Below are 23975 nucleotides of genomic sequence, written 5' to 3' on the forward strand. Positions count from 1 at the left end.
ACTGTACCGGACGTGTCAATGGATGTATAGATCAGGTTACATACAGGGATGACCTTTTTTCACCGAACTATACACTACTCAGTGCCCTTTTTCAGTATTGTTTTACGTCAGTTTACGACATCTGCTGTTAAACGCTGGACCGCGAGGGGGCGCAGTTAATACAGTTATAAATGCAACAGTAATTCTTCTTTCGGCTGCTCCCAATAGGGGGCGCCACAACAGATCAATGGGTTTTCTTTTCTGTGTGTAAGTAATATTTAAAAAAATAATTTGATTGAAGCTTTATTGCAGAGGTGGGATGAAGTCACCATCAAGTCACTCTCAAGTCATCAATCGACTTGAGACTTGACTTGGATTTGCTGATTGATGACTTGAGAGTGACTTGATGGTGACTTCGTCCTACCTCTGGTTTATTGTTTCATTATTGACCATCTGCTCCTTTGGAAATGAATTAAATGTAATTTAATGTCATAATCCTCATGATCAACGTTAACTGTGGGACATTTAAGGCAACATTATAAATATTCAGTAGTTTGAAAGAAGATATTTCAAAGAGTGGTCAGAATTATTATTTATTTTTTTTTTTTTTTTTTGTGGCCTCTCATTTTTAAAACTAAAATAAATGGTATGAATTAAGTGATCAAAAGGTTTTCAGTTCAAAATCATCAAGTTGTCTTTCTTTTTTGCTTGTTTTTTTTTTTTCAACACTTTGTGTACAACCCCTGGCAATAATTATGGAATCACCGGCCTCGGAGGATGTTCATTCAGTTGTTTAATTTTGTAGAAAAAAGCAGATCACAGACATGACACAAAACTAAAGTCATTTCAAATGGCAACTTTCTGGCTTTAAGAAACACTATAAGAAATCAAGAAAAAAAGATTGTGGCAGTCAGTAACGGTTACTTTTTTAGACCAAGCAGAGGGAAAAAATATGGAATCACTCAATTCTGAGGAAAAAATTATGGAATCATGAAAAACAAAAGAATGCTCCAACACATCACTAGTATTTTGTTGCACCACCTCTGGCTTTTATAACAGCTTGCAGTCTCTGAGGCATGGACATGACAAACAGTACTCTTCATCAATCTGGCTCCAACTTTCTCTGATTGCTGTTGCCAGATCAGCTTTGCAGGTTGGAGCCTTGTCATGGACCATTTTCTTCAACTTCCACCAAAGATTTTCAATTGGATTAAGATCCGGACTATTTGCAGGCCATGACATTGACCCTATGTGTCTTTTTGCAAGGAATGTTTTCACAGTTTTTGCTCTATGGCAAGATGCATTATCATCTTGAAAAATGATTTCATCATCCCCAAACATCCTTTCAATTGATAAGAAAAGTGTCCAAAATATCAACGTAAACCTGTGCATTTATTGATAATGTAATGACAGCCATCTCCCCAGTGCCTTTACCTGACATGCAGCCCCATATCATCAATGACTGTGTTAATTTACATGTTCTCTTCAGGCAGTCATCTTTATAAATCTCATTGGAACGGCACCAAACAAAAATTCCAGCATCATCACCTTGCCCAATGCAGATTCGAGATTCATCACTGAATATGACTTTCATCCAGTCATCCACAGTCCACGATTGCTTTTCCTTAGCCCATTCTAACCTTGTTTTTTTCTGTTTAGGTGTTAATGATGGCTTTCGTTTAGCTTTTCTGTATGTAAATCACATTTCCTTTAGGCGGTTTCTTAGTTTGGTCACAGACGATGACTCCAGTTTCCTCCCATTCGTTATTCATTTGTTTTGTTGTGCATTTTCGATTTTTGAGACATATTGCTTTAAGTTTTCTGTCTTGACGCTATGATGTCTTCCTTGGTCTACCAGTATGTTTGCCTTTAACAACCTTCCCATGTTGTTTGTATTTGGTCCAGAGTTTAGACACAGCTGACTGTGAACAACCAACATCTTTTGCAACATTGCGTGATGATTTACCCTCTTTTAAGAGTTTGATAATCCTCTCCTTTGTTATCTCTCGTGTTGGAGCCATGATTCATGTCAGTCCACTTGGTGCAACAGCTCTCCAAGGTGTGATCACTCCTTTTTAGATGCAGACTAACGAGCAGATCTGATATGATGCAGGTGTTAGTTTTGGGGATGAAAATTTACAGGGTGATTCCATAATTTATTCCTCAGAATTGAGTGATTCCATATTTTTTTCCCTCTGCTTGGTCTAAAAAAGTAACTGTTACTGACTGCCACATTTTTTTTTCTTGATTTCTTATAGTGTTTCTTAAAGCCAGAAAGTTGCCATTTGAAATGACTTTAGTTTTGTGTCATGTCTGTGATCTGCTTTTTTTCTACAAAATTAAACAACTGAATGAACATCCTCCGAGGCCGGTGATTCCATAATTTTTGCCAGGGGTTGTAAATACACAATAAATTCTGATTATTTTTAAATGTATTCTGAAGCAGAATGTTTTGAAAATTCACTGAACAAAAACTGAAGAAACTTTAAAATAAAAACTATAAATGATGTCATACTGAAAACTTTACAATAAAAACTATAAATGATGTCATACTGAATTGATTCAATCTTTTTTTTAATCTAAAAACCATGTGAAATAATCAAGCCCCTGTCGCTGCTCCCTTGCTTTTATTGGGGTCACCACAGGGTGGATCTGCATGTTGATTTACCCCAGATGCCCTTTTGGCACAACACATGGAGAAACAGGGCAGGGTATGAACTAGGAATCTTCCGCACTGAAACAAGCACACTAACCACTCAGCTACCACCCCTAAAATAATATATAGAAATACTATCAATTCATTTAAACATTTGAGATTAAAATCTGCATATAATTCTATTTGTCTGTTTGTTGTGGATGATGGCCCAAATTGGCTTTAAAAGGTTTGTTTTGGCAAAGGTCAAAGTAATTGGGGTCAAAGGTCGAAATTTAAGTTTATGTAAGAATAACAATAAGATAAACTTAATTTATCACGAAGGAAACTATCTTGCCAGAGTACCAAAACAGATACAGGAAACAATGAACAAGGTTTGTTTCATTTGTTTTTCAGACATTTGCACAAGATGTTCAATAATATTGCACATAACTCTGAGTAACTGAATAACTCTGACTAACTCTGATCGTTATGCGTTCATCCTGCAGAAGGGGGAGGAAATATACCGTCTGATGGCCACAGGTTGGAATGACCTCCTGTGGTGTTCTGTGGTGCACCTCGGTGGTCTCAGTCTTTGGCTGAAGGTGCTCTGACAGGACATCAGTGTGGCCTGCAGGGGGTGGGAGGTTGTAGGAGCCATTTATGTGTTTTTTTTTTTGTAGGTGGCGATAAAAAGGCGCACAAGGTGGGTTAAATAGCAGCCACAGGTGATGCAGGCATTTAATTAGCTTGGGTGCCAGAGAGCCACACAGTTTTTACCGCTACTAGTAAGTCCCTTCGGCTGCTCCCTTGTTTGCACTCCAAATCCAAGGTGGATCTGCATGTTGAATTGGCACAGGTTTTACGCCAGATGCCCTTCCTGACGCAACTCCACATTACATGGAGAAATGTGGCAGGGGTGGGATTTAAACCTGGAGCCTTCTGAACTGAAACCAAGCGCATTACCACTTGGCCACCACCCCTGCTAGTTTTTACCGCTACTGCTTTCACTTTTTTTGTTTTTGTTTTTTGGCACTTGCTATTTTAACTAGAAATGTTTGCAATTATTAAAGTAAAATAAATTGGAACGTCACCCAGTTTTAACAGCAACTTTAGGAAATTCATTGAAGTGCATCTGAAAATGGATCTCTCCCTTCACCCAGCTGAGTGACTACATGCCATCGTCACTACAGAGATGTTGTCACAGATGCTGAGTAGTTTCCTTAACATCCTCCTCTCTGACACCTCCATCACAGACTGTAGCTCAACCCCCAGGACAGATCCAGGAGATGGGTTCTGGCATTTCCCAAATTTGCAAAAGGTCAATCACTGGGGACAAAAGTCATGTCTACCTGTCTCTTTGTTGGTTGACCCTTGCTGGTCCTTTTCTACTTTCTACCACTTTGCAAAGATAAATTATTTTGGGGCACGTTCAGACATAAAAAGGGCAAAAGGTCAAGGTCAAATAATCTGATTTTCAACCAGATTTGGACCAAATGTATCACAGAGATACAGCAGGTGGATTCCAGAATTGGCCTGACAACGCCAGCCAGAGGTACAATTACAAAGTGCTCACTAAAACAACGGGCTTTAAACCGAATTCATGTTCATTCAGAGCCGGTGTAACAGTTTGTCTTCCCCGGGGGTGGAGTTGTCCTAGGATATCTTACACCCCCCCCGGATATCTTCCCCCCTCCCCTTGTTTTGGCAAGATATGTTTGTCAGTATGTACTTTTGTTTGTTTGGAATCATTGCATTTTTCACCTTTAACTCAAGGTCAAGGTCACAGGAAGGTCAAACACTAAATTCAACTAAACAACTTTCCTGGTTGCAATTTTTGAAATTTTGCCTACAAATTTGCCATGAACATAGTCATAGAGTCATAGGCCTTGCCCATAAGCCATTACCTGGGATAAGCAATTGACCTTGACCTTCAGGGTTTCACTTGAGGTCAAATGTCAGCTAAATGAAGTCCCTGGAACAGACCCTTCTCTACCCTGCAAAAATCACTTTACTTTTTATTACATGGACAGTATGATAATAAGCAAACAATAACTTATGTTACTTTTTCAACACCCAGTATGATAGCAATAGTTTGCCATAATGAACATTTTACTTATAATTAAACTTTTATCTATTTGTAATCATATAACTATATTCTGCTAGTACTAATGTAATCATAAAATATTATTAATTTCGTGTATTACACGACGTGTTTTACTGTAATCTGACGTTTGACCTAATTTAGGTGACATTTGACCTCAAGCAAAACCCTGAAGGTCAAGGTTCATCATCATTCAATCATTTTATGCAAAACTAAATTGGAGTATTTTCCATCACATTCTCATCACATCACACATTTCAGGTTGTCAATCAGGTCCATATATTTGTAGAGTATATTTGGAAGGGGGATTTAAAGACACTTCAGAATAGGAAATATTACTATTGTAGATAGTTATAGATACATACAGAAAGAATACCAACATCGTTCACCATCAGTCAAACTGCTTCATCTGCGACCATAAAACATACATGAAATATAGAGTTTAAAGGTTGCTCTATCTTGACTGGGCCTTATCAAGGTTTGGGTTACCAGTGCTGCCCTCTGGGGATGTTGCCTGTCGGGGGGGGGGGGGGGGGGGGGGGGGGGGGGTATGCTGTTCCACCGGTGTAAGCAAAGGCTTATGGCCATTAAAGAGCGAATTTCCAGTTTAACGATTTCACAGGATTTTTATATATATATATATATATATATATATATATATATAAACAACCAACAAATCTCATTAAATATGAACTTTTATTAATAGCAACTGTTAGGAACAAGATAATATAAAACTCTCAGTTCCACATGTACACAAGTCACACAAAAACTGCTACTAAATAAAAACTTCAGACTTTTAAATAGCAAAAGGCACCTTTTTAAAATTAAAATAATTAAGATGGTACAAGCTGTTGGTCAAGCTGGTGTTGCTGCAGATCAACAGCAGCGAGCGTGTCGAACAGATGAAGGCACATGTCAGACTCCAGTCGAGATTTCATCTTTCTTTGACCATGAAGCTGTGACTGCTGGAGCCACAGACAGTAGTTGCTGTCTGCACATTCTCTCCAGTCTCAGAGCAGTCCTGGGTGTTTTGGTGGCTTCCCTCACTTGCTACATGCTCACTCAGTTCTTGAAGATGTTCTGCTCTAGACAGATTTACTGCACTGTCAGACTTGTACTGATGATGTTCATTTGAAATCAACTTGAGATATTTGATCAGTTTTAACTTATCAGTGAAGTAATGAGGAAATAAAACACACAGATACCAAAAAGCATAGGAACAACGGGGCAGCAATGCACAAAAAGACCTCAGTCATTTCTTCATTCATGTTCTGAGACTTATCTGGACCCAGGTCCCAGTGACAGTAGACCAAGCAGCTCATCCCACACTTCCCTGGTGGATCTGAGGTGTTTCCAAACCAGCTGGGTAATATTATTCCTCCAGTGTGTCCTGGGTCTTCCTCAAGACCTCCTCCCAGTTGATTATGCCTGTAAGACTTCTCCAGGGAGACCACCAGAGGGCATCAACATCAGATGGCCGGAACACCTCGGCTGACTCTACTCCGAGTCCCTCCTGGACCGAGCTTCTCCCCCTGTACAGGAGTGTCAGACCAGATACCTGATGGAGGAATCTCATGTCCACCGCTTGTATGCGTGACCTTATTCTTTCAGTCATTACCAAAGGTTAATGACCATAGGTAAGAACAGGAGCGTACATTGACAGTGTGATCTTCTGATGACCCTGAACTGGAATGAGCAAGTTCAAAATATGAATGAATGGATTGTCCTCAAATTAAAGCCAACTGTCTTCACGGTCATTGTTTACTTTCAGCTCTTTGTTTCACTAAACAATACCCAAACTTTGCCTAAACAGATATGAACCTCATTTTAGATTCTCCACAAGTAACCGCCTTCTTCTGTCGCTGCCTCCCAGTTCAGGACCCCCACCCCGGTCACAGGGATCAAACTCTCCCTTGATACCCATCATGTCCCACAGGCTGTCCAGGGGATATTTAGATCTCAGTGCTTGCCTCCCGTGGGCAGAGACGGATCTTTCCTGCATGCTGTAAGTATCTGACTGTTGCTGACTGCAGAGAGCAGCGCGTAACTGTTGATACGTTACAGCCGACTGTGGACACAAACACGTGCACAGTTTACTGTCCACTTGGTGAGCGTAGCCAGTGGGGGACAATACTGAGAATAAAATTTAGGCAACTTCCAAGCTAGCTATCAAGCTAGCTACTTTAACCCAGTTATTCCGCGAGCTCGTCTGGAGAATGAACATGTATCTGGGTTGAAAACAAACTCCTGGAAGTGATTTGTTAATATTTAATACATTTTGGAAATAAGTAGGAGAATTTACTAAATAACTTATTTGTGCACCTGAAATGTTAGATATTTGTTTCTGATGATTAGCACAGGAATTAATGACATCACTGAACTCGTAGCCCCACCCACTTTGTGCTACAACTTCTGTAAATATTTTGCCTACTTCAAACTTTATACAACCCCTGGCAAAAATTATGGAATCACCGGCCTCAGAGGATGTTCATTCAGTTGTTTATGTTGTATGGCTGGGGGGCCTGGCTGCCTTTTTGTTTCTGTCTTTTGTTTTTCCTTCCAGGTGGCTTGCATTTGGGACTGAGTGGTTGTGTTGCTGAGGTTATCAGGACCTCACCCTGATCACCTGCGGCTCGTCAGGACTCACAGCTGTGGTGCATCTATATGGATTGGAACATGGTGGCATTTAAGACTGGAGTGTACAGTGTGTATTTGCCAGAGACTCGACCTTGTGACCAGACGGGTGAGATCGTCGTCTCGGGAGCCATCTCATCATCAGTGGATGCAGAGAACGTCCAGGGTTTGATGCACGGTCTGTGAAAGAGGAGGGGGTGAGGTCTCACACTCGTCAGCACACTTCCTGAGGTACGTTAGATTTTGTGACTAACATTTATACAGTCAGTAAATGTGGTGTCCCTCACACCTTTTTATATTGAGCTGTATGTTAGTCATGTATCGGCTTCCACTGCAGTGGAGTTTTGTGAACTGGATGTTCCATGCCTGTAGGTTGGGAAGCTGATTAGTAATCAAGCCAGGAAGTGTTTGCTGTTTGTACACCTTTAAGTGTTCTCTCTGTGTGTAGAGTGTGGACTCACATAATGGTTCCTTCTTTCACAGACTCGGTTTGTTGCGGCCACCTGGGGGGTGTCGGCGGGGTCCTTGGGTCCGAACAGCTTCTGGCTCCGGACCGTTAGCGCTGCTGGGAGCGCACCACGCCAGGCCGCACTTTCTTTTGTTATTTTTTGTATCACTGTTATGTATTAAATTCAGTTAGCCTTTGTACCGTGCTCTGCTTAGTTCATACTGGGTCCTTCAAACGCTGGTCGGTTCTCCGAGCTGCGTCCGACACATAACAGTAGTCTCTGGCCAAACATCACGGACCCAGCGGTAGCAGAGACGGTAACGCGCCGGGAAGGCGGCAGCAGACGTTCAGAAGTTATCCGGATCAGTTGCGGGTGCTCTCCGCCCGGATGGTGCGTGTTTGAGAACCCATTACTGAATACTGATTCGTGCTCTCTTGCAGCCGTGTTCCTGTGTGTGCCTTATCCGTGGGTCGTGGTGGAGTGTGACTGGCGACGGCTTCGCGTCGCACTTCGACCGGATAAGAGGTTTGAACGGGAGCTGCAGGAGTGAGTCTGTAATGGGTGAACGCGCACGGCGGAGCTCTGTGGCACGGGTCGCGGTGCTTCCTGTGTTACAGTCGTAGCCCCGTTTCCCCGGGTAATGATAGCTACTGCGTCTGTTGTGTCAGCTCCGGTGTTATTTAGTTGAATCACATTTTTGGTTGTGTGCTGCTCACAGAAAGGCAGCATGAGTTTGTTTTCTCAGTTACCAAAGGGGGTTTTTCATTTTTAGCACTTTGGCTCCCTCTTTTGGTGACTGAGTCACATTACCGTCAAGCTCTTAAGTTGGAACAGGTGTGTTCCATTTGTTGGAGCTTGACGGTATAAATCACTTATTTGTTTTGTGTTAGTTCATTTTGTGTGGGTGTTTTTTGAGATGGTTTTTGTGTGGGATTTTCTTTTTTGTTTTTCACTATTTAGTGTCTGGGGTCGTGACCCTGCAGTTCTGCCAAAAAAAAAAAAAAAAAAAAGGACCCGAGCAACCTTATGTCAGTCTGTTAGTCTTTCTTTTATTTTATTTTTTTTTCAGTTTCACCTCCCAGGGTTTGATGGGACGGTCCCCTGGGGGGTCATGGGGGGGGGGGGGGGGGGTATTTGGGTTGTTGTTTTTTCTTTCTTTTTTTTTTTTTTGTTTTGTTTTTTGTTATGCCCTCTCTTCTCCTCTGACTCCAGCCGTGTGAGCCGTAGTGTCGGCGTTGCTGGAGTGGTGCAGTTAGGTTGTGCTGGGCGTTTCCCAGGTAACCTCTGCACCCGGGAGGGGAGGGGGGGTTTGGGGTATTTTCTTTTTGTTCCCTCTCTCCTCCTCTGGCTCCAGCCGTGTGAGCCGTAGTGTCGGCGTTGCTGGAGTGGTGCAGTGTGGTTATGCTGGGCATTTCCCAGGTAACCTCTGCACCTGGGGGGGGGGGGGGGTGTTTTCCCCCCAGTTTCCGCCCTCAGGGTTTGACTGTGGTGTCCTCTGGGGGGGAAAGGGCTGTGGGTCCATCTAGCCATAGACGGCCGGGGCTGGGTCCGTTGGTCATGAGGGGAGGCGTCTCCTGGGGTTGACGAGTGGTCCTCTGGGAGGCGCTGGGAGTCCCCGTGGGTGACGTTGGATCCCAGAGGGACCTCGGCTGTGGTTATTACTCCTGGAGCTGGCGGGAAGTCCTCTGGGGGGTGTTGGTCCCTACATGTCTTTGGGGGGGGGGGGGGGGGGGGTGTTTTAGCACTTGTATTTGTAAGCTTAAGTTTGGGGTTTTTCTTTTCTCCTCTTCCCGGGGTTTGATGGGACGGTCCCCTGGGGAGGGGGGGTGGTTTGGTTGTTTGTGTTTCTTTTTTGTTTTATGACTAATGACCGCACATGGTTGGATAAAGGCTGACCGCACAGGTTTAAGAACTCCTGGCCACACCTGTGCTAAGTGACTGACTGAAACAAAGGCAAGGATGCAGCCAGAGGAGAGGACATCAACCATTCTGTTGGAAGACGAATGCAGATGCGGTTTCCAGCCATGGTCCCTGGAGGGGGGTGTTTCTCCTGGGCCAGGTTTGTGTGGTCGCCGGGAGGCTTCCCGTGAGGGTGGGGTACTGTTGTATGGCTGGGGGGCCTGGCTGCCTTTTTGTTTCTGTCTTTTGTTTTTCCTTCCAGGTGGCTTGCATTTGGGACTGAGTGGTTGTGTTGCTGAGGTTATCAGGACCTCACCCTGATCACCTGCGGCTCGTCAGGACTCACAGCTGTGGTGCATCTATATGGATTGGAACATGGTGGCATTTAAGACTGGAGTGTACAGTGTGTATTTGCCAGAGACTCGACCTTGTGACCAGACGGGTGAGATCGTCGTCTCGGGAGCCATCTCATCATCAGTGGATGCAGAGAACGTCCAGGGTTTGATGCACGGTCTGTGAAAGAGGAGGGGGTGAGGTCTCACGCTCGTCAGCACACTTCCTGAGGTACGTTAGATTTTGTGACTAACATTTATACAGTCAGTAAATGTGGTGTCCCTCACACCTTTTTATATTGAGCTGTATGTTAGTCATGTATCGGCTTCCACTGCAGTGGAGTTTTGTGAACTGGATGTTCCATGCCTGCAGGTTGGGAAGCTGATTAGTAATCAAGCCAGGAAGTGTTTGCTGTTTGTACACCTTTAAGTGTTCTCTCTGTGTGTAGAGTGTGGACTCACATAATGGTTCCTTCTTTCACAGACTCGGTTTGTTGCGGCCACCTGGGGGGTGTCGGCGGGGTCCTTGGGTCCGAACAGCTTCTGGCTCCGGACCGTTAGCGCTGCTGGGAGCGCACCACGCCAGACCGCACTTTCTTTTGTTATTTTTTGTATCACTGTTATGTATTAAATTCAGTTAGCCTTTGTACCGTGCTCTGCTTATTTCATACTGGGTCCTTCAAACGCTGGTCGGTTCTCCGAGCTGCGTCCGACACATAACAGTTTAATTTTGTAGAAAAAAAGCAGATCACAGACATGACACAAAACTAAAGTCATTTCAAATGGCAACTTTCTGGCTTTAAGAAACACTATAAGAAATCAAGAAAAAAAGATTGTGGCAGTCAGTAACGGTTACTTTTTTAGACCAAGCAGAGGAAAAAAATATGGAATCACTCAATTCTGAGGAAAAAATTATGGAATCACCCTGTAAATTTTCATCCCCAAAACTAACACCTGCATCAAATCACATCTGCTCGTTGACATTGACCCTATGTGTCTTTTTGCAAGGAATGTTTTCACAGTTTTTGCTCTATGGCAAGATGCATTATCATCTTGAAAAATGATTTCATCATCCCCAAACATCCTTTCAATTGTCCAAAATATCAACATAAACTTGTGCATTTATTGATGATGTAATGACAGCCATCTCCCCAGTGCCTTTACCTGACATGCAGCCCCATATCATCAATGACTGTGGAAATTTAAGTGTTCTCTTCAGGCAGTCATCTTTATAAATCTCATTGGAAAGGCACCAAACAAAAGTTCCAGCATCATCACCTTGCCCAATGCAGATTCGAGATTCATCACTGAATATGACTTTCATCCAGTCATCTACAGTCCAAGATTGCTTTTCCTTAGCCCATTGTAACCTTTTTTTTCTGTTTAGGTGTTAATGATGCCTTTCGTTTAGCTTTTCTGTATGTAAATCCCATTTCCTTTAGGCGGTTTCTTACAGTTCGGTCACAGACGTTGACTCCAGTTTCCTCCCATTCGTTCCTCATTTGTTTTGTTGTATATTTTTCAATTTTTGAGACATATTGCTTTAAGTTTTCTGTCTTGACGCTTTGATGTCTTCCTTGGTCTACCAGTATGTTTGCCTTTAACAACCTTCCCATGTTGTTTGTATTTGGTCCAGAGTTTAGACACAGCTGACTGTGAACAACCAACATCTTTTGCAACATTGCGTGATGATTTACTCTCTTTTAAGAGTTTGATAATCCTCTCCTTTGTTTCAATTGACATCTCTCATGTTGGAGCCATGATTCATGTCAGTCCACTTGGTGCAACAGCTCTCCAAGGTGTGATCACTCCTTTTTAGATGCAGACTAACGAGCAGATCTGATTTGATTTACAAATTTACAGGGTGATTCCATAATTTTTTCCTCAGAATTGAGTGATTCCATATTTTTTTCCTCTGCTTGGTCTAAAAAAGTAACCGTTACTGACTGCCACAATCTTTTTTCTTGATTTCTTATAGTGTTTCTTAAAGCCAGAAAGTTGCCATTTGAAATGACTTTAGTTTTGTGTCATGTCTGTGATCTGCTTTTTTTCTACAAAATTAAACAACTGAATGAACATCCTCAGAGGCCGGTGATTCCATAATTTTTGCCAGGGGTTGTATTATTAATGTTTTCTTTTAATTTGCTTTATGTTTTTTTAAAATATAGAATCATCCTGAATAACTGAACAACCATACAGGCAATTTCACATCTTTTTCTCATGTTTATTGTCTCTACTTTTAAGATTAGGCTTAAAACTTTCCTTTTTGCTAAAGCTTATAGTTAGGGCTGGATCAGGTGACCCTGAACCATCCCTTAGTTATGCTGCTATAGACGTAGACTGCTGGGGGGTTCCCATGATGCACTGTTTCTTTCTCTTTTTGCTCTGTATGCACCACTCTGCATTTAATCATTAGTGATTGATCTCTGCTCCCCTCCACAGCATGTCTTTTTCCTGGTTCTCTCCCTCAGCCCCAACCAGTCCCAGCAGAAGACTGCCCCTCCCTGAGCCTGGTTCTGCTGGAGGTTTCTTCCTGTTAAAAGGGAGTTTTTCTTTCCATTGTAGCCAAGTGCTTGCTCACAGGGGGTCGTTTTGACCGTTGGGGTTTTACATAATTATTGTATGGCCTTGCCTTACAATATAAAGCGCCTTGGGGCAACTGTTTGTTGTGATTTGGCGCTATATAAAAAAATTGATTGATTGATTGATTGATGTTGTTGCGGAAAAACAGTGCAAAACTACAATACCCATCAGCCTCAGCTGTAAGGGGAGGGAGTGGGGGGCAGAGTGGAGTTCATGAAAGTGAGAAACCGTGACGAGTTGCAGGATTCAGAAACAATATCTGCTGTTATGGTTAAAGCGCCTTGGGGCAACTGTTTGTTGTGATTTGGCGCTATATAAAAAAAAATTGATTGATTGATTGATTATGGTGGAGCGGTGGCGTTTGCCCACGAAGGAAATGAGTCGAGAGCGAAAAGGACGCGACCCCAACTGTTGATGGCTAGAGTGATGCAGCCGATCCCGATGATGTTCATCACCATGCCCGTTTTAGCCTGCAGGGGGCACACAGGAGGAGTGAGAGGAGAAAAGGAAAAACAAGAATGGGAAGGCCGGAAAGCAGGAAAAGTAGGGTGAAGATGAAAGGAAAGGGAGGAAAAAGAGGCAAATGAGGAAGGAAAGAGAAGAAGGAGGTGAGGAAGAGTGGGAAGAGGATGTAATGACAACATCATGAGTGGGTCTCAATAAGTCAAAGCCTTTGTTGTCTCATGCTGATGAGTCAGCTCTCACCATGTCGGACACTTTAAGGTAACCGTAGGAGAAGACGATGGCGTTTGGGGGTGTGGCCACCGGCAGCATGAAGGCGAAGGAGGCACTGAGAGTACAGGGGATCATCACGTACAGCGGGTTCAGCTTGATGGACTGTGACTGAAACACACCGGGAAAATTTATTCTTAAGTCTCTGACTTCTGCGTGAATGCCATGTTTCACCACCGCTCTGACACTGACGGTGACTGTCATCATGTCTACTGCATGCGTTTTGTGTGTTTTGTGGTACCATGGAGGCCAGGATGGGCAGGAAGAGTGTCGCTGTGGCAACATTGCTGGCACACTCTGTGAAGGTGGCGATAAGGAGGCAGAGGATGACGGCGATGGCCCATGACGGGATTGAATGAAGTGGCGTCATTTGATCCCCCAGCCAGTTTGACAAACCAGACTCCTGGAGACACACCCACAAAATAATGCACATCATCATCGTCATCATCATCATCATCATCATCGTTGTCGTCATCATCATCATCATCATAGTCATTGTCATTGTTCTCATCATCATCATCATTGTCATTATTATCGTCAACATCATTGTCATCATCACTACTGCCATCATCATCATCATCAATGTCATTGCCATCATCATCGTAATACTTATCATTGTCATCACTGCTGTCGTCATCATCATCGTCGTTATTTTCATTGTCATTCTTGTCATCATCTTCGCAATCATCATCATAGTCATTGTTGTCATTGTCATCATCGTCATCATCATCATTGTCACCGTCGTAACCATTGTAATCAGCGTCATCTTCATCATCTTCATCATCATTATTGTCATTGTCATGGTCACTGCTATCATTATCATCATCATTACTGTCATTGTCGTGGTCATTGTCATCATTGCCATCGTCATTATTGTTTTATCATCATAATCGAGGTTGTCATCATCATAGTCAGTGTCATCATCATCATTATCGCCGTCATAACCATTGTAATCAGCGTCGTCTTCATCATCATCTTCATCATCATTATTGTCATTGTCATGGTCACTGCCATCATTATCATTGTCATTACTGTCATCCTTGCCATCGTCATAATCGAGGTTGTCATCATGACAGTCATTATTATCATTGTTGTCATTGTCATCATCATCATCACGATTATTGTTGCTGCCGCCATCATCGCAATCATCGTCGCCATCATCACTGCTGTCGTCATCGCCATCATCATCGTCATTGTCATCATTACCACCATTGTTACTGTTATCATTGTCTTTGTCGTAATCATCATGGTTGTCGTCGTCGTCGTCATTGTCGTTGCTGTCATTGTAGTCATCATCACAATTGTCATCATCATCATCATCATCATTATTGTTATTGTCATCATCATTACCATCATTGTTATTGTTATCATTGTCTTTGTCGTAATCATCATGGTTGTCGTCGTCGTCATCATTGTCGTTGCTGTCATTGTAGTCATCATCGCAATTGTCATCGTCGTCATCATCATTATTGTCATTGTCATCATCGCCGTCATTATAAAATGGCACAGATTTAAAATTAATGTTGCTGATTCCTGCAGGATGCACAACACCTTGTTGTGTGGGCCGCCAGAAGAGGAGGTACTGCTGGACCACCACCAGAGGGCGCCCTGCCTGAAGTGCGGGCTTCAGGCACAAGAGGGCGCTGCCGCCACGGACACAGCCGGGGGTGACAGCTGTCACTCATTATCTCTTGACAGCTGTCACCCATCTACACTTCATCAACCCACTCCATAAAGACCGGACGTCATCTCCACCTCGTTGCCGAGATATCATCTACCTAAGGAGGTAAATTCTCAGCCGTTGTGATTGTCCGTTACAGGCAATATTTTTGCTTGTGCTATTTTTGCAGTTGGGTTTCTGTGAGTGCTTGTAGCTGAGGCTGAGTTGGGACTGACGCCTTCTCACCCCAACATCTGATAAGTACACTTACAACTGCACGTGCCAGTTTTCTGAATGAGAGGTGGAGGTGGAATATCCACTATAAGTGTTACTGGGTGTTCATACATCCACATCTGATTGTTTCTGCTCCTCGCCAGCAGTACCAGATCCGACACGCGAAGACGGTGGCCACCTGGGGACTCGGAACTTGGTGGCTCCAGTATTTTCCAGGTTCGGTGGCGGAGGAAATCGTGTGGTTCCGGTTCTTCTCAGGACAGACGTCTTCTATCCTTGAGCCTGCCCACACGACACCTTTGTTAATTGATTTTTGTACATATTCTGTAATCTGCTGTGTTGAGTTGTGCTATTCACAATAGTAAAGTGTTCATATTTGACTTCCTCCATTGTCCGTTCATTTACGCCCCCTGTTGTGGGTCCGTGTCACTACACTTTCCCAACAGTATATCTTGGCCAGGGTCATGGATCCCGAGGGGCGTCACCCAGCTGTTGAACAGCCAATGGAAGAGCAGGATGCACAGGCGTCTGCAGGAGGCGTGATTGGTAAGTTGCAGCAAATCCTCACCGCCTTTACTGCTCGGTTGGATCACATGACCGAGCAAAACGTCATCCTTAACTGCAGGATGGAGGCTCTCACCGCACAGGTGGAAGCGCGCACTCAGGGCGCTGCTGCAGCTTCTCCTCCTGCCGACCCTGTGCAGGATATCGACGTTCCACTGGTCGTTCAACGACCCCTCCCACCATCCCCTCAAGCATACATAAGCCCCCCAGAGCCGTACGGGGGTTGTGTGGAGACGTGCGCAGACTTTCTTATGCAGTGTTCGCTCGTCTTTGCACAACGTCCCGTGATGTATGCGTCTGATGCTAGTAAAGTAGCGTATGTGATTAACCTGCTTTGAGGAGAGGCACGCGCTTGGGCTACGGCGCTTTGGGGGCAAAATTCACGGCTCCTTCTCACGTACGCTGGGTTTGTGAGGGAGTTCAGAACAGTGTTTGATCACCCTAACAGAGGAGAGACCGCTTCGACAGTGCTGCTGTCAATGAGACAGGGGCGTCGGAGCGCAGCCGCTTATGCAGTTGACTTCCGCATCGCGGCTGCGAGATCCGGCTGGAATAACGCTGCGCTCCGCACCGCCTTCATAAACGGTCTGTCGTCGGTCCTGAAGGAGCACCTGGTGGCTAAGGATGAACCGCGGGATTTAGATGGGCTTATCGATTTCGTTATACGGCTAGACAATCGGTTGGAGGAACGCCGTCGGGAATGGGACGAAGGGCGTGGTCGGGCACGCGCCGTCCCTCTCCCTTCCGGTTCCGAAAGGGCACCGCCCTCCCCACGCTCCACGGCCTCTACACTCCGTGTGGCTACAGCTCCCCCTGCTGACGAAGCTATGGACACGAGCAGGGCCACATTTAGACCACCTAATAGACAAAGGAGGCTGGCCTGCGGGGCGTGCTTTGTCTGCGGCTCAATTGAGCATCAATTGAGAGACTGCCCTGGGCGGTTATACACCAACGCCCGCCCCTAGAAACTGGGCTTAGGGTGGGCCAAGACATTCACGTGGGACACACACATATTTCCACACGACTCCCAGTTACAATCCTTAGCTGGAATTTAACCCTTCAGGCCCCAGCACTGGTGGACACGGGGTCAGAAGGGAATCTGCTAGACAGCAGATGGGCCAGGGAGGTAGGGCTCCCTCTGGTGGTGCTCCCTTTGCCATTGCAGGTGCAGGCACTAGATGGCACCCTTCTCCCTTTAATCACACACAAGACACTACCAGTAACTCTGGTGGTGTCTGGCAATCATCGGGGGGAGATTGAGTTTTTTGTGACTCCTTCTACCTCCCGCGTGATTTTGGGGTTCCCGTGGATGTTAAAACACAATCCCCGGATTGATTGGTCGTCCGGGGTAGTGGTGCAGTGGAGCGAGACCTGCCATCGGGTTTGTTTAGGATCCTCGGTTCCTCCCGGTTCACAGGCTAAGGAGGAGGTCAAAGTCCCTCCCAATCTGTCAACGGTGCCGGTTGAGTACCACGATCTTGTTGACGTTTTCAGCAAGGATCTGGCACTCACCCTACCCCACAAAATCCGTATGATTGCGCCATTGATTTGATTCCAGGCGTGGAGTTCCCGTCCAGCAGGCTGTACAACCTCTCACGACCTGAGCACGAATCAATGGAGACCTACATCCGGGACTCATTAGCTGCCGGGCTGATCCGGAACTCCACCTCCCCGATGGGAGCATGTTTATTTTTTGTGGGCAAGAAAGATGGCGGACTTCGTCCATGCATTGATTACAGGGGGCTGAACGAGATCACGGTTCGCAACCGATACCCGTTGCCCTTATTAGATTCGGTGTTCACCCCCCTGCATGGAGCCAAGATCTTTACCAAATTGAACCTTAGAAATGCATACCACCTGGTTCGGGTCCGGAAGGGAGACGAGTGGAAGACGGCATTTAACACCCCGTTGGGTCACTTTGAGTACCTGGTCATGCCGTTCGGCCTCACTAACGCCCCCGCGACGTTCCAAGCTTTGGTTAATGACATCTTGCGGGACTTCCTGCACTGATTCGTCTTCGTATATCTGGACGATATACTTATCTTTTCTCCGGACCCTGAGACTCATGTCCGACATGTACGTCAGGTTCTGCAGCGGTTGTTGGAGAACCGGCTGTTTGTGAAGGGCAAGAAGTGCGAGTTCCACCGCACTTCTTTGTCCTTCCTGGGGTTTATCATCTCCTCCAACTCCGTCGCCCCTGATCCGGCCAAGGTTGCGGCGGTGAGAGATTGGCCCCAACCAACAAGCCGTAGGAAGCTGCAACAGTTCCTCGGCTTCGCAAATTTCTACAGGAGGTTCATTAAGGGCTACAGTCAGGTAGTTAGCCCCCTGACAGCCCTGACCTCACCAAAAAGTCCCCTTCACCTGGTCGGATCAGTGTGGTGCCGCGTTCAAGGAGTTGAAACATTGGTTCTCGACTGCACCCGTTCTGGTGCAGCCCGATCCTAGCCGCCAGTTTGTGGTTGAAGTGGACACCTCTGACTCAGGAATAGGAGCCGTGCTATCCCAGAGCGGAGAGACCGATAAGGTTCTTCATCCGTGTGCCTATTATTGCCGCAGGTTGACCCCGGCAGAACGGAACTATGACGTGGGCAATCGGGAACTCCTTGGGTGAAAGAGGCTCCTGAGGAGTGGCGACACCTGTTGGAGGGAGCGTCTGTGCCTTTCACGGTTTTCACTGACCATCGGAACCTGGAGTATATCAGGACCGCCAAGCGGCTGAACCCCAGGCAAGCCCGCTGGTCACTGTTCTTCGGGCGTTTTGATTTCCGAATCACCTACCACCCCGGGACCAAGAACCAGAGATTGGATGCCTTGTCCCGGGTGCATGAAGATGAAGTCAAGACTGAGCTGTCGGATCCACCGGAGCCCATCATTCCGGAGTCCACTATCGTGGCCACCCTCACCTGGGACGTGGAGAAGACCATCCGGGAGGCCCTGGCACGGAGCCTGGACCCCGGAACTGGGTCGAAGAACAAGCTCTACGTCCCACCAGAGGCAAGAGCTGCTGTCTTGGATTTCTGTCACGGTTCTAAGCTCTCCTGTCATCCGGGGGTGCGACGGACCGTGGCAGTGGTCCGGCAGCGCTTCTGGTGGGCGTCCCAGGAGGCTGACGTCCGGGAATATATCCAGGCCTGCACCACCTGTGCCAGGGGCAAGGCAGACCACCAGAAGCACAGGGACTTCTTCAGCCACTTCCTGTGCCTCATCGCCCCTGGTCCTACATCGGTCTGGATTTTGTCACGGGCCTCCCGCCGTCCCAGGGCATGACAACCATCTTCACGATAGTGGACCGATTCTCCAAGGCGGCCCACTTCGTGGCCCTCCCGAAGCGCCCCACGGCCCAGGAGACTGCAGACCTCCTGGTCCACCACGTCTTCCGTCTGCATGGGATACCTATCGACATTGTCTCTGATCGTGGTCCTCACACGTCTGGAGGAGCTTCTGCCGGGAACTGGGGGCCATTGTGAGCCTCTCGTCCGGGTATCATCCGCAGACCAACGGACAGGCAGAACGGGCCAATCAGGAATTGGAGCAAGCCCTGCACTGTGTGACGTCTGCACACCCAACGGCCGCACACCCGACGGCCTGGAGTGAACATCTGGTCTGGATCGAGTATGTGCATAACAGCCAGGTGTCCTCCGCCACTGGCCTCTCCCCATTTGAGGTGTGTTTGGGGTATCAGCCCCCATTGTTTCCCGTGGTGGAGGGAGAGGTCGGTGTGCCCTCGGTCCAGGCCCACCTGTGGAAGTGCCGTCGGGTGTGGCGCACCGCCCGTTCTGGCTTGTTAAAGGCCCGGACGAGGGCGAAGACCCATGCAGACCGCTGGCGGTCCCCGGCCCCTGCTTACCAGCCTGGGCAGGAGGTGTGGCTCTCCACAAAGGACATCCCCCTCCAGGTGGACTCTCCGAAGCTCAAGGACAGGTACATTGGACCATACAAAATCCTCAAAATCCTCAGTCCTGCCGCAGTGAAGCTCCGACTCCCAGCTTCACTGCGGATCCACCCGGTTTTTCATGTGTCAACGATCAAACCTCACCACACCTCACCCCTCTGTGCTCCCGGACCGGCGCCGCCTCCTGCCCGGATCATCGACGGGGAGCCGGCTTGGACAGTGCGCCGGCTCCTGGACGTCCGTCGGATGGGCCGGGGGTTCCAGTATTTGGTGGACTGGGAGGGGTATGGACCCGAAGAACACTCCTGGGTGAAGAGGAGCTTCATCCTGGACCCGGCCCTCCTGGCGGATTTCTACCGCAGTCATCCGGATAAGCCTGGTCGGGCGCCAGGAGGCGCCCGTTGAGGGGGGGGTCCTGTTGTGTGGGCCGCCAGAAGAGGAGGTACTGCTGGCCCACCACCAGAGGGCACCCTGCCTGAAGTGCGGGCTTCAGGCACGAGAGGGCGCTGCCACCACGGACACAGCCGGGGGTGACAGCTGTCACTCATTATCTCTTGACAGCTGTCACCCATCTACACTTCATCAACCCACTCCATAAAGACCGGACATCATCTCCACCTCGTTGCCGAGATATCATCTACCTAAGGAGGTAAATTCTCAGCCGTTGTGATTATCCGTTACGACAATATTTTTGCTTGTGCTATTTTTGCAGTTGGGTTTCTGTGAGTGCTTGTAGCTGAGGCTGAGTTGGGACTGACACCTTCTCAGCCCCAACATTTGATAAGTACACTTACAACTGCACGTGCCAGTTTTCTGAATGAGAGGTGGAGGTGGAATATCCAACATAAGTGTTACTGGGTGTTCATACACCCACATCTGATTGTTTCTGCTCCTCGCCAGCAGTACCAGATCCGACACGTGGAGACGGTGGCCACCTGGGGACTCGGAACTTGGCGGCTCCAGTATTTTCCAGGTTCGGTGGTGGAGGAAATCGTGTGGTTCCGGTTCTTCTCATGACAGACGTCTTCTATCCTCGAGCCTGCCCACACGACACCTTTGTTAATTGATTTTTGTACATATTCTGTAATCTGCTGTGTTGAGTTGTGCTATTTACAACAGTAAAGTGTTCATATTTGACTTCCACCATTGTCCATTCGTTTACGCCCCCTGTTGTGGGTCCGTGTCACTACACTTTCCCAACACACCTGCTGAGTGTCTCAATAACATGAATTCATTCATACATTTTCTGCCACTTATCCCAGTCCGGGTTGCGGTGGCAGCAGACCAAGCAGCTTACTCCACACTTTCCTACCCTCAGTCAAATCCTCTAGTTCTTCCTGGGGGGATCCAAAGTCAGCTGGGAAACATAATCCCTCCAGCGTGTCCTTGGTCTTCCTCAGGGTCTCTTCCCAGTTGGATGTGCCTGGAAGACCTCCCTAGGGATACGACGAGGGGGCATCCTCACCAGAATCTCAAACCACCTGAGTTGGCTCCTTTCGATGCGAAAAAGCAGCGGCTTCACTCTGAGTCCCTCCTGGATAGTCAAGCTTTTCATCCTGTCCTGGAGACTAAGCCCAGATACCGGACAAAAGAATCTCATTTCCGCCGCTTGTTTCCACAGTCTTGCTCTTTTGATCATCACCATAGGTGAGGATAGGAGTGTAAACTAACTGGTAAATCGAGAATCCCGCCTTCTGGCTCAGTGCTTTCTCACTTTTGTATCAATATCTTTCTCTCAATGTCATGTGGCTTCCATTCACCAGATCCATGAACTGTACAACCATCTTTTCCTTTCCAGAGAGGGACAACAAGTCCTTTCTTTAACATGGAAGATACCTGACCATCTGATCTAAACAAAGATGCCTGAGATGAACACATCACCTCTACCCACATTGAGATGCTCAACTCCAATACTGCAGATACCTGGAAGTACCGCAACCCTCAGCTGTTTCTGATCTCACGAACATTTGGTGGTTTTCAGTTGACTGGAGGATCAGCCACCAGAACCCCATCAGACACGTCTGTCAGGACTGAACTGTCTGCCACCATTACTGTGGTGGGATGAGGTGTAAATTTGGATGATTCTTCTGTCAGTGCTGCCTTAACCTTATAGTCCTCTCCTCCCCTATGGCCCTGCCTTGACCTTGTGGCCATGCCTTGGCCTTATGGCCCTGCCTTGACCTTATAGTCCTCTCCTCCCCTATGGCCGTGCCTTGACCTTATGGCCCTGTCTTGGTCTTATGGCCCTGCCTTGACCTTGTGTGAATGCCTTGGCCTCATGGCCCTGCCTTGACCTTATAGTCCTCTCCTCCCCTATGGCCCTGCCTTGACCTTATGGCCCTGCCTTGACCTTGTGGCCATGCCTTGACCTTATGGCCCTGCCTTGGTCTTATCGCCCTGCCTTGACCTTATGGCCATGCCTTGGTCTTATGGCCCTGCCTTGACCTTATCCTACGACAGGGAAATTTACGATGTTACAGCAGTACAGGTACAGTCACAGAACAACAGTGCAAGTATGTAAAAATAAAGTAGAAGAAAAAAAATAATGACCAAAATACAGAAGTGAAGTTCTGTGCGAAACAATAATATATACAGCAGAATAGGGGAGGTGATGGTCTAGTGGTTAAGGTGTTGGGCTTGAGTCCAGAAGATCATGGGTTCAAATCCCCGCCTGACTGGAAAATCACTAAGGGCCCTTGGGCAAGGCCTTTAATCCCCTATTGCTCCCGGTGTGTAGTGAGCACCTTGTATGGCAGCACCCTGACATCAGGGTGAATGTGAGGCATAATTGAAAAGCGCTTTGAGTGTCTGATGCAGATGGAAAAGCGCTATATAAATGCAGTCCATTTATAAATGTAGTCCATTTAGAATAGAGTACACTATATACAAGCAGAAAGAATGTATCGTAATATCGCACATGAGTGTTCAAGTATCAAGAGTTCACTGTTACCAGCTATCTACAAAACTGGTATCAGTGTGTCCATATTGGTGGGATAAACCGTCATCCTCCTCTCTCCCACCTGCTGCACTGGGTCCAGGGGACTTCCCAGGACAGAACCGTCCTTCCTCATCACTTTGTCAAGTCTCCTCCACTCAACACTTTTGATCCTGCTGCTCCAGCAGACCACTCTGTAAAAAATGGCTGATGCCACCACAGAGTCAAAGAAGGTCCTCAGGAGCGCCCCCTGCAGTCCAAAGGACCTGAGTGGCCTCAGCAGGTAGAGTCCACCTCAACTTGTGTTCTTTGACCAGTCCAGTTTATTGATTATGTGAACACCCAAGTACTTGTAAGAGTCCACTATCTCAATATCCGTTTCCTGGAGCTTCACCAGGGTCGGTGAAGAGGGTCTGTACCAACAGCTCTTTGGTTTTCCCCGCACTGATCTGGAGGCGGATCTGCTGACACCAGTCCACAGAGTCCTGGGTCACCCCTCTGTACTCTCTGTCATCCTCGTCAGTGAGGAGGCCAACAATTGCAGAGTCGTCAGAGAACTTTTGCAGGTGACAGTTGACAAGGTTGTACATGAAGTCTGCAGTGTAGAGGGTGAAAAGAAAGGGAGCCAAGACGGTTCCTTGCAGGGTTGCCGTGCTGCAGATGACCCTGTCAGAGACACAGTCCCGAGTCCTCATGTATTGTGGTCGTTCTGTGAGTTATTCCAAGATCCAGGATGACAGGCAAGGGTCCACACCTGTGATCTCCAGTTTTTCCCTCTGAAGCACTGGCTGTACTGTGTTGAACGCACTGGAGAAATCAAAAAACATGGTTCTCACAGAGCTCCCAGGCTTTTCCAGGTGTGACAGAGCTCAATGTTGGAGGCAGATGACAACATCGTCCACTCCAATGCCAGACCGGTATGCAAACTGAAGTGGATCCATCAATGATTTCACCAGGGGGTGGAGATGTCCAAGGACCAGCCTCTCCAGAATTTTAGAATGAATCAGTGTGGAAATGAAGTATGGTTCATCGCATGACTCTTTGTATTTTTTACCTCGCTGCCTTTGGCCAGAGCGAAGCCTCCTCCCAGCAGCAGCACGATGCTCCACGGCATCTTATTCTGAGTCACCTGCCAGGTTAGAAGAGGAGGGGCAGGGCCTCGTGACCCTTGGGATTCTGATTGGATAAAACACACATCAATTACAAATATATATCAGATCAGTAACTTTGTTCTCTGTGTGTGTGTGTGTGTGTGTGTGTGTGTGTGTGTGTGTGTGTGTGTGTGTGTGTGTGTGTGTGTGTGTGTGTGTGTGTGTGTGTGTGTGTTGTACCTCCATCAGCTC

At 46.9% G+C, this 23975-nt stretch overlaps 1 protein-coding gene across 1 annotated transcript in view; it reads right to left on the reverse strand.

The window, feature by feature from the left end:
* Positions 1 to 12748: 12748 nt before the first annotated feature.
* The window catches only part of LOC117517376, a 38228-nt gene continuing 27001 nt past the window's right edge, over positions 12749 to 23975 (reverse strand). Inside the window, exons 12-16 of the mRNA XM_034178374.1 lie at positions 23687 to 23808; positions 13586 to 13747; positions 13318 to 13455; positions 12961 to 13082; positions 12749 to 12884 (exon numbers count right to left, since the gene is read on the reverse strand). Of these exons, the coding sequence (XP_034034265.1) occupies positions 12878 to 12884; positions 12961 to 13082; positions 13318 to 13455; positions 13586 to 13747; positions 23687 to 23808 (551 nt within the window). The 3' untranslated portion in view covers positions 12749 to 12877. The remainder of the gene's footprint in view (positions 12885 to 12960; positions 13083 to 13317; positions 13456 to 13585; positions 13748 to 23686; positions 23809 to 23975) is intronic.

This window comes from Thalassophryne amazonica, chromosome 9 (assembly GCF_902500255.1).
Source record: "Thalassophryne amazonica chromosome 9, fThaAma1.1, whole genome shotgun sequence".
NCBI classification, from domain to species: Eukaryota; Metazoa; Chordata; class Actinopteri; order Batrachoidiformes; family Batrachoididae; genus Thalassophryne; species Thalassophryne amazonica.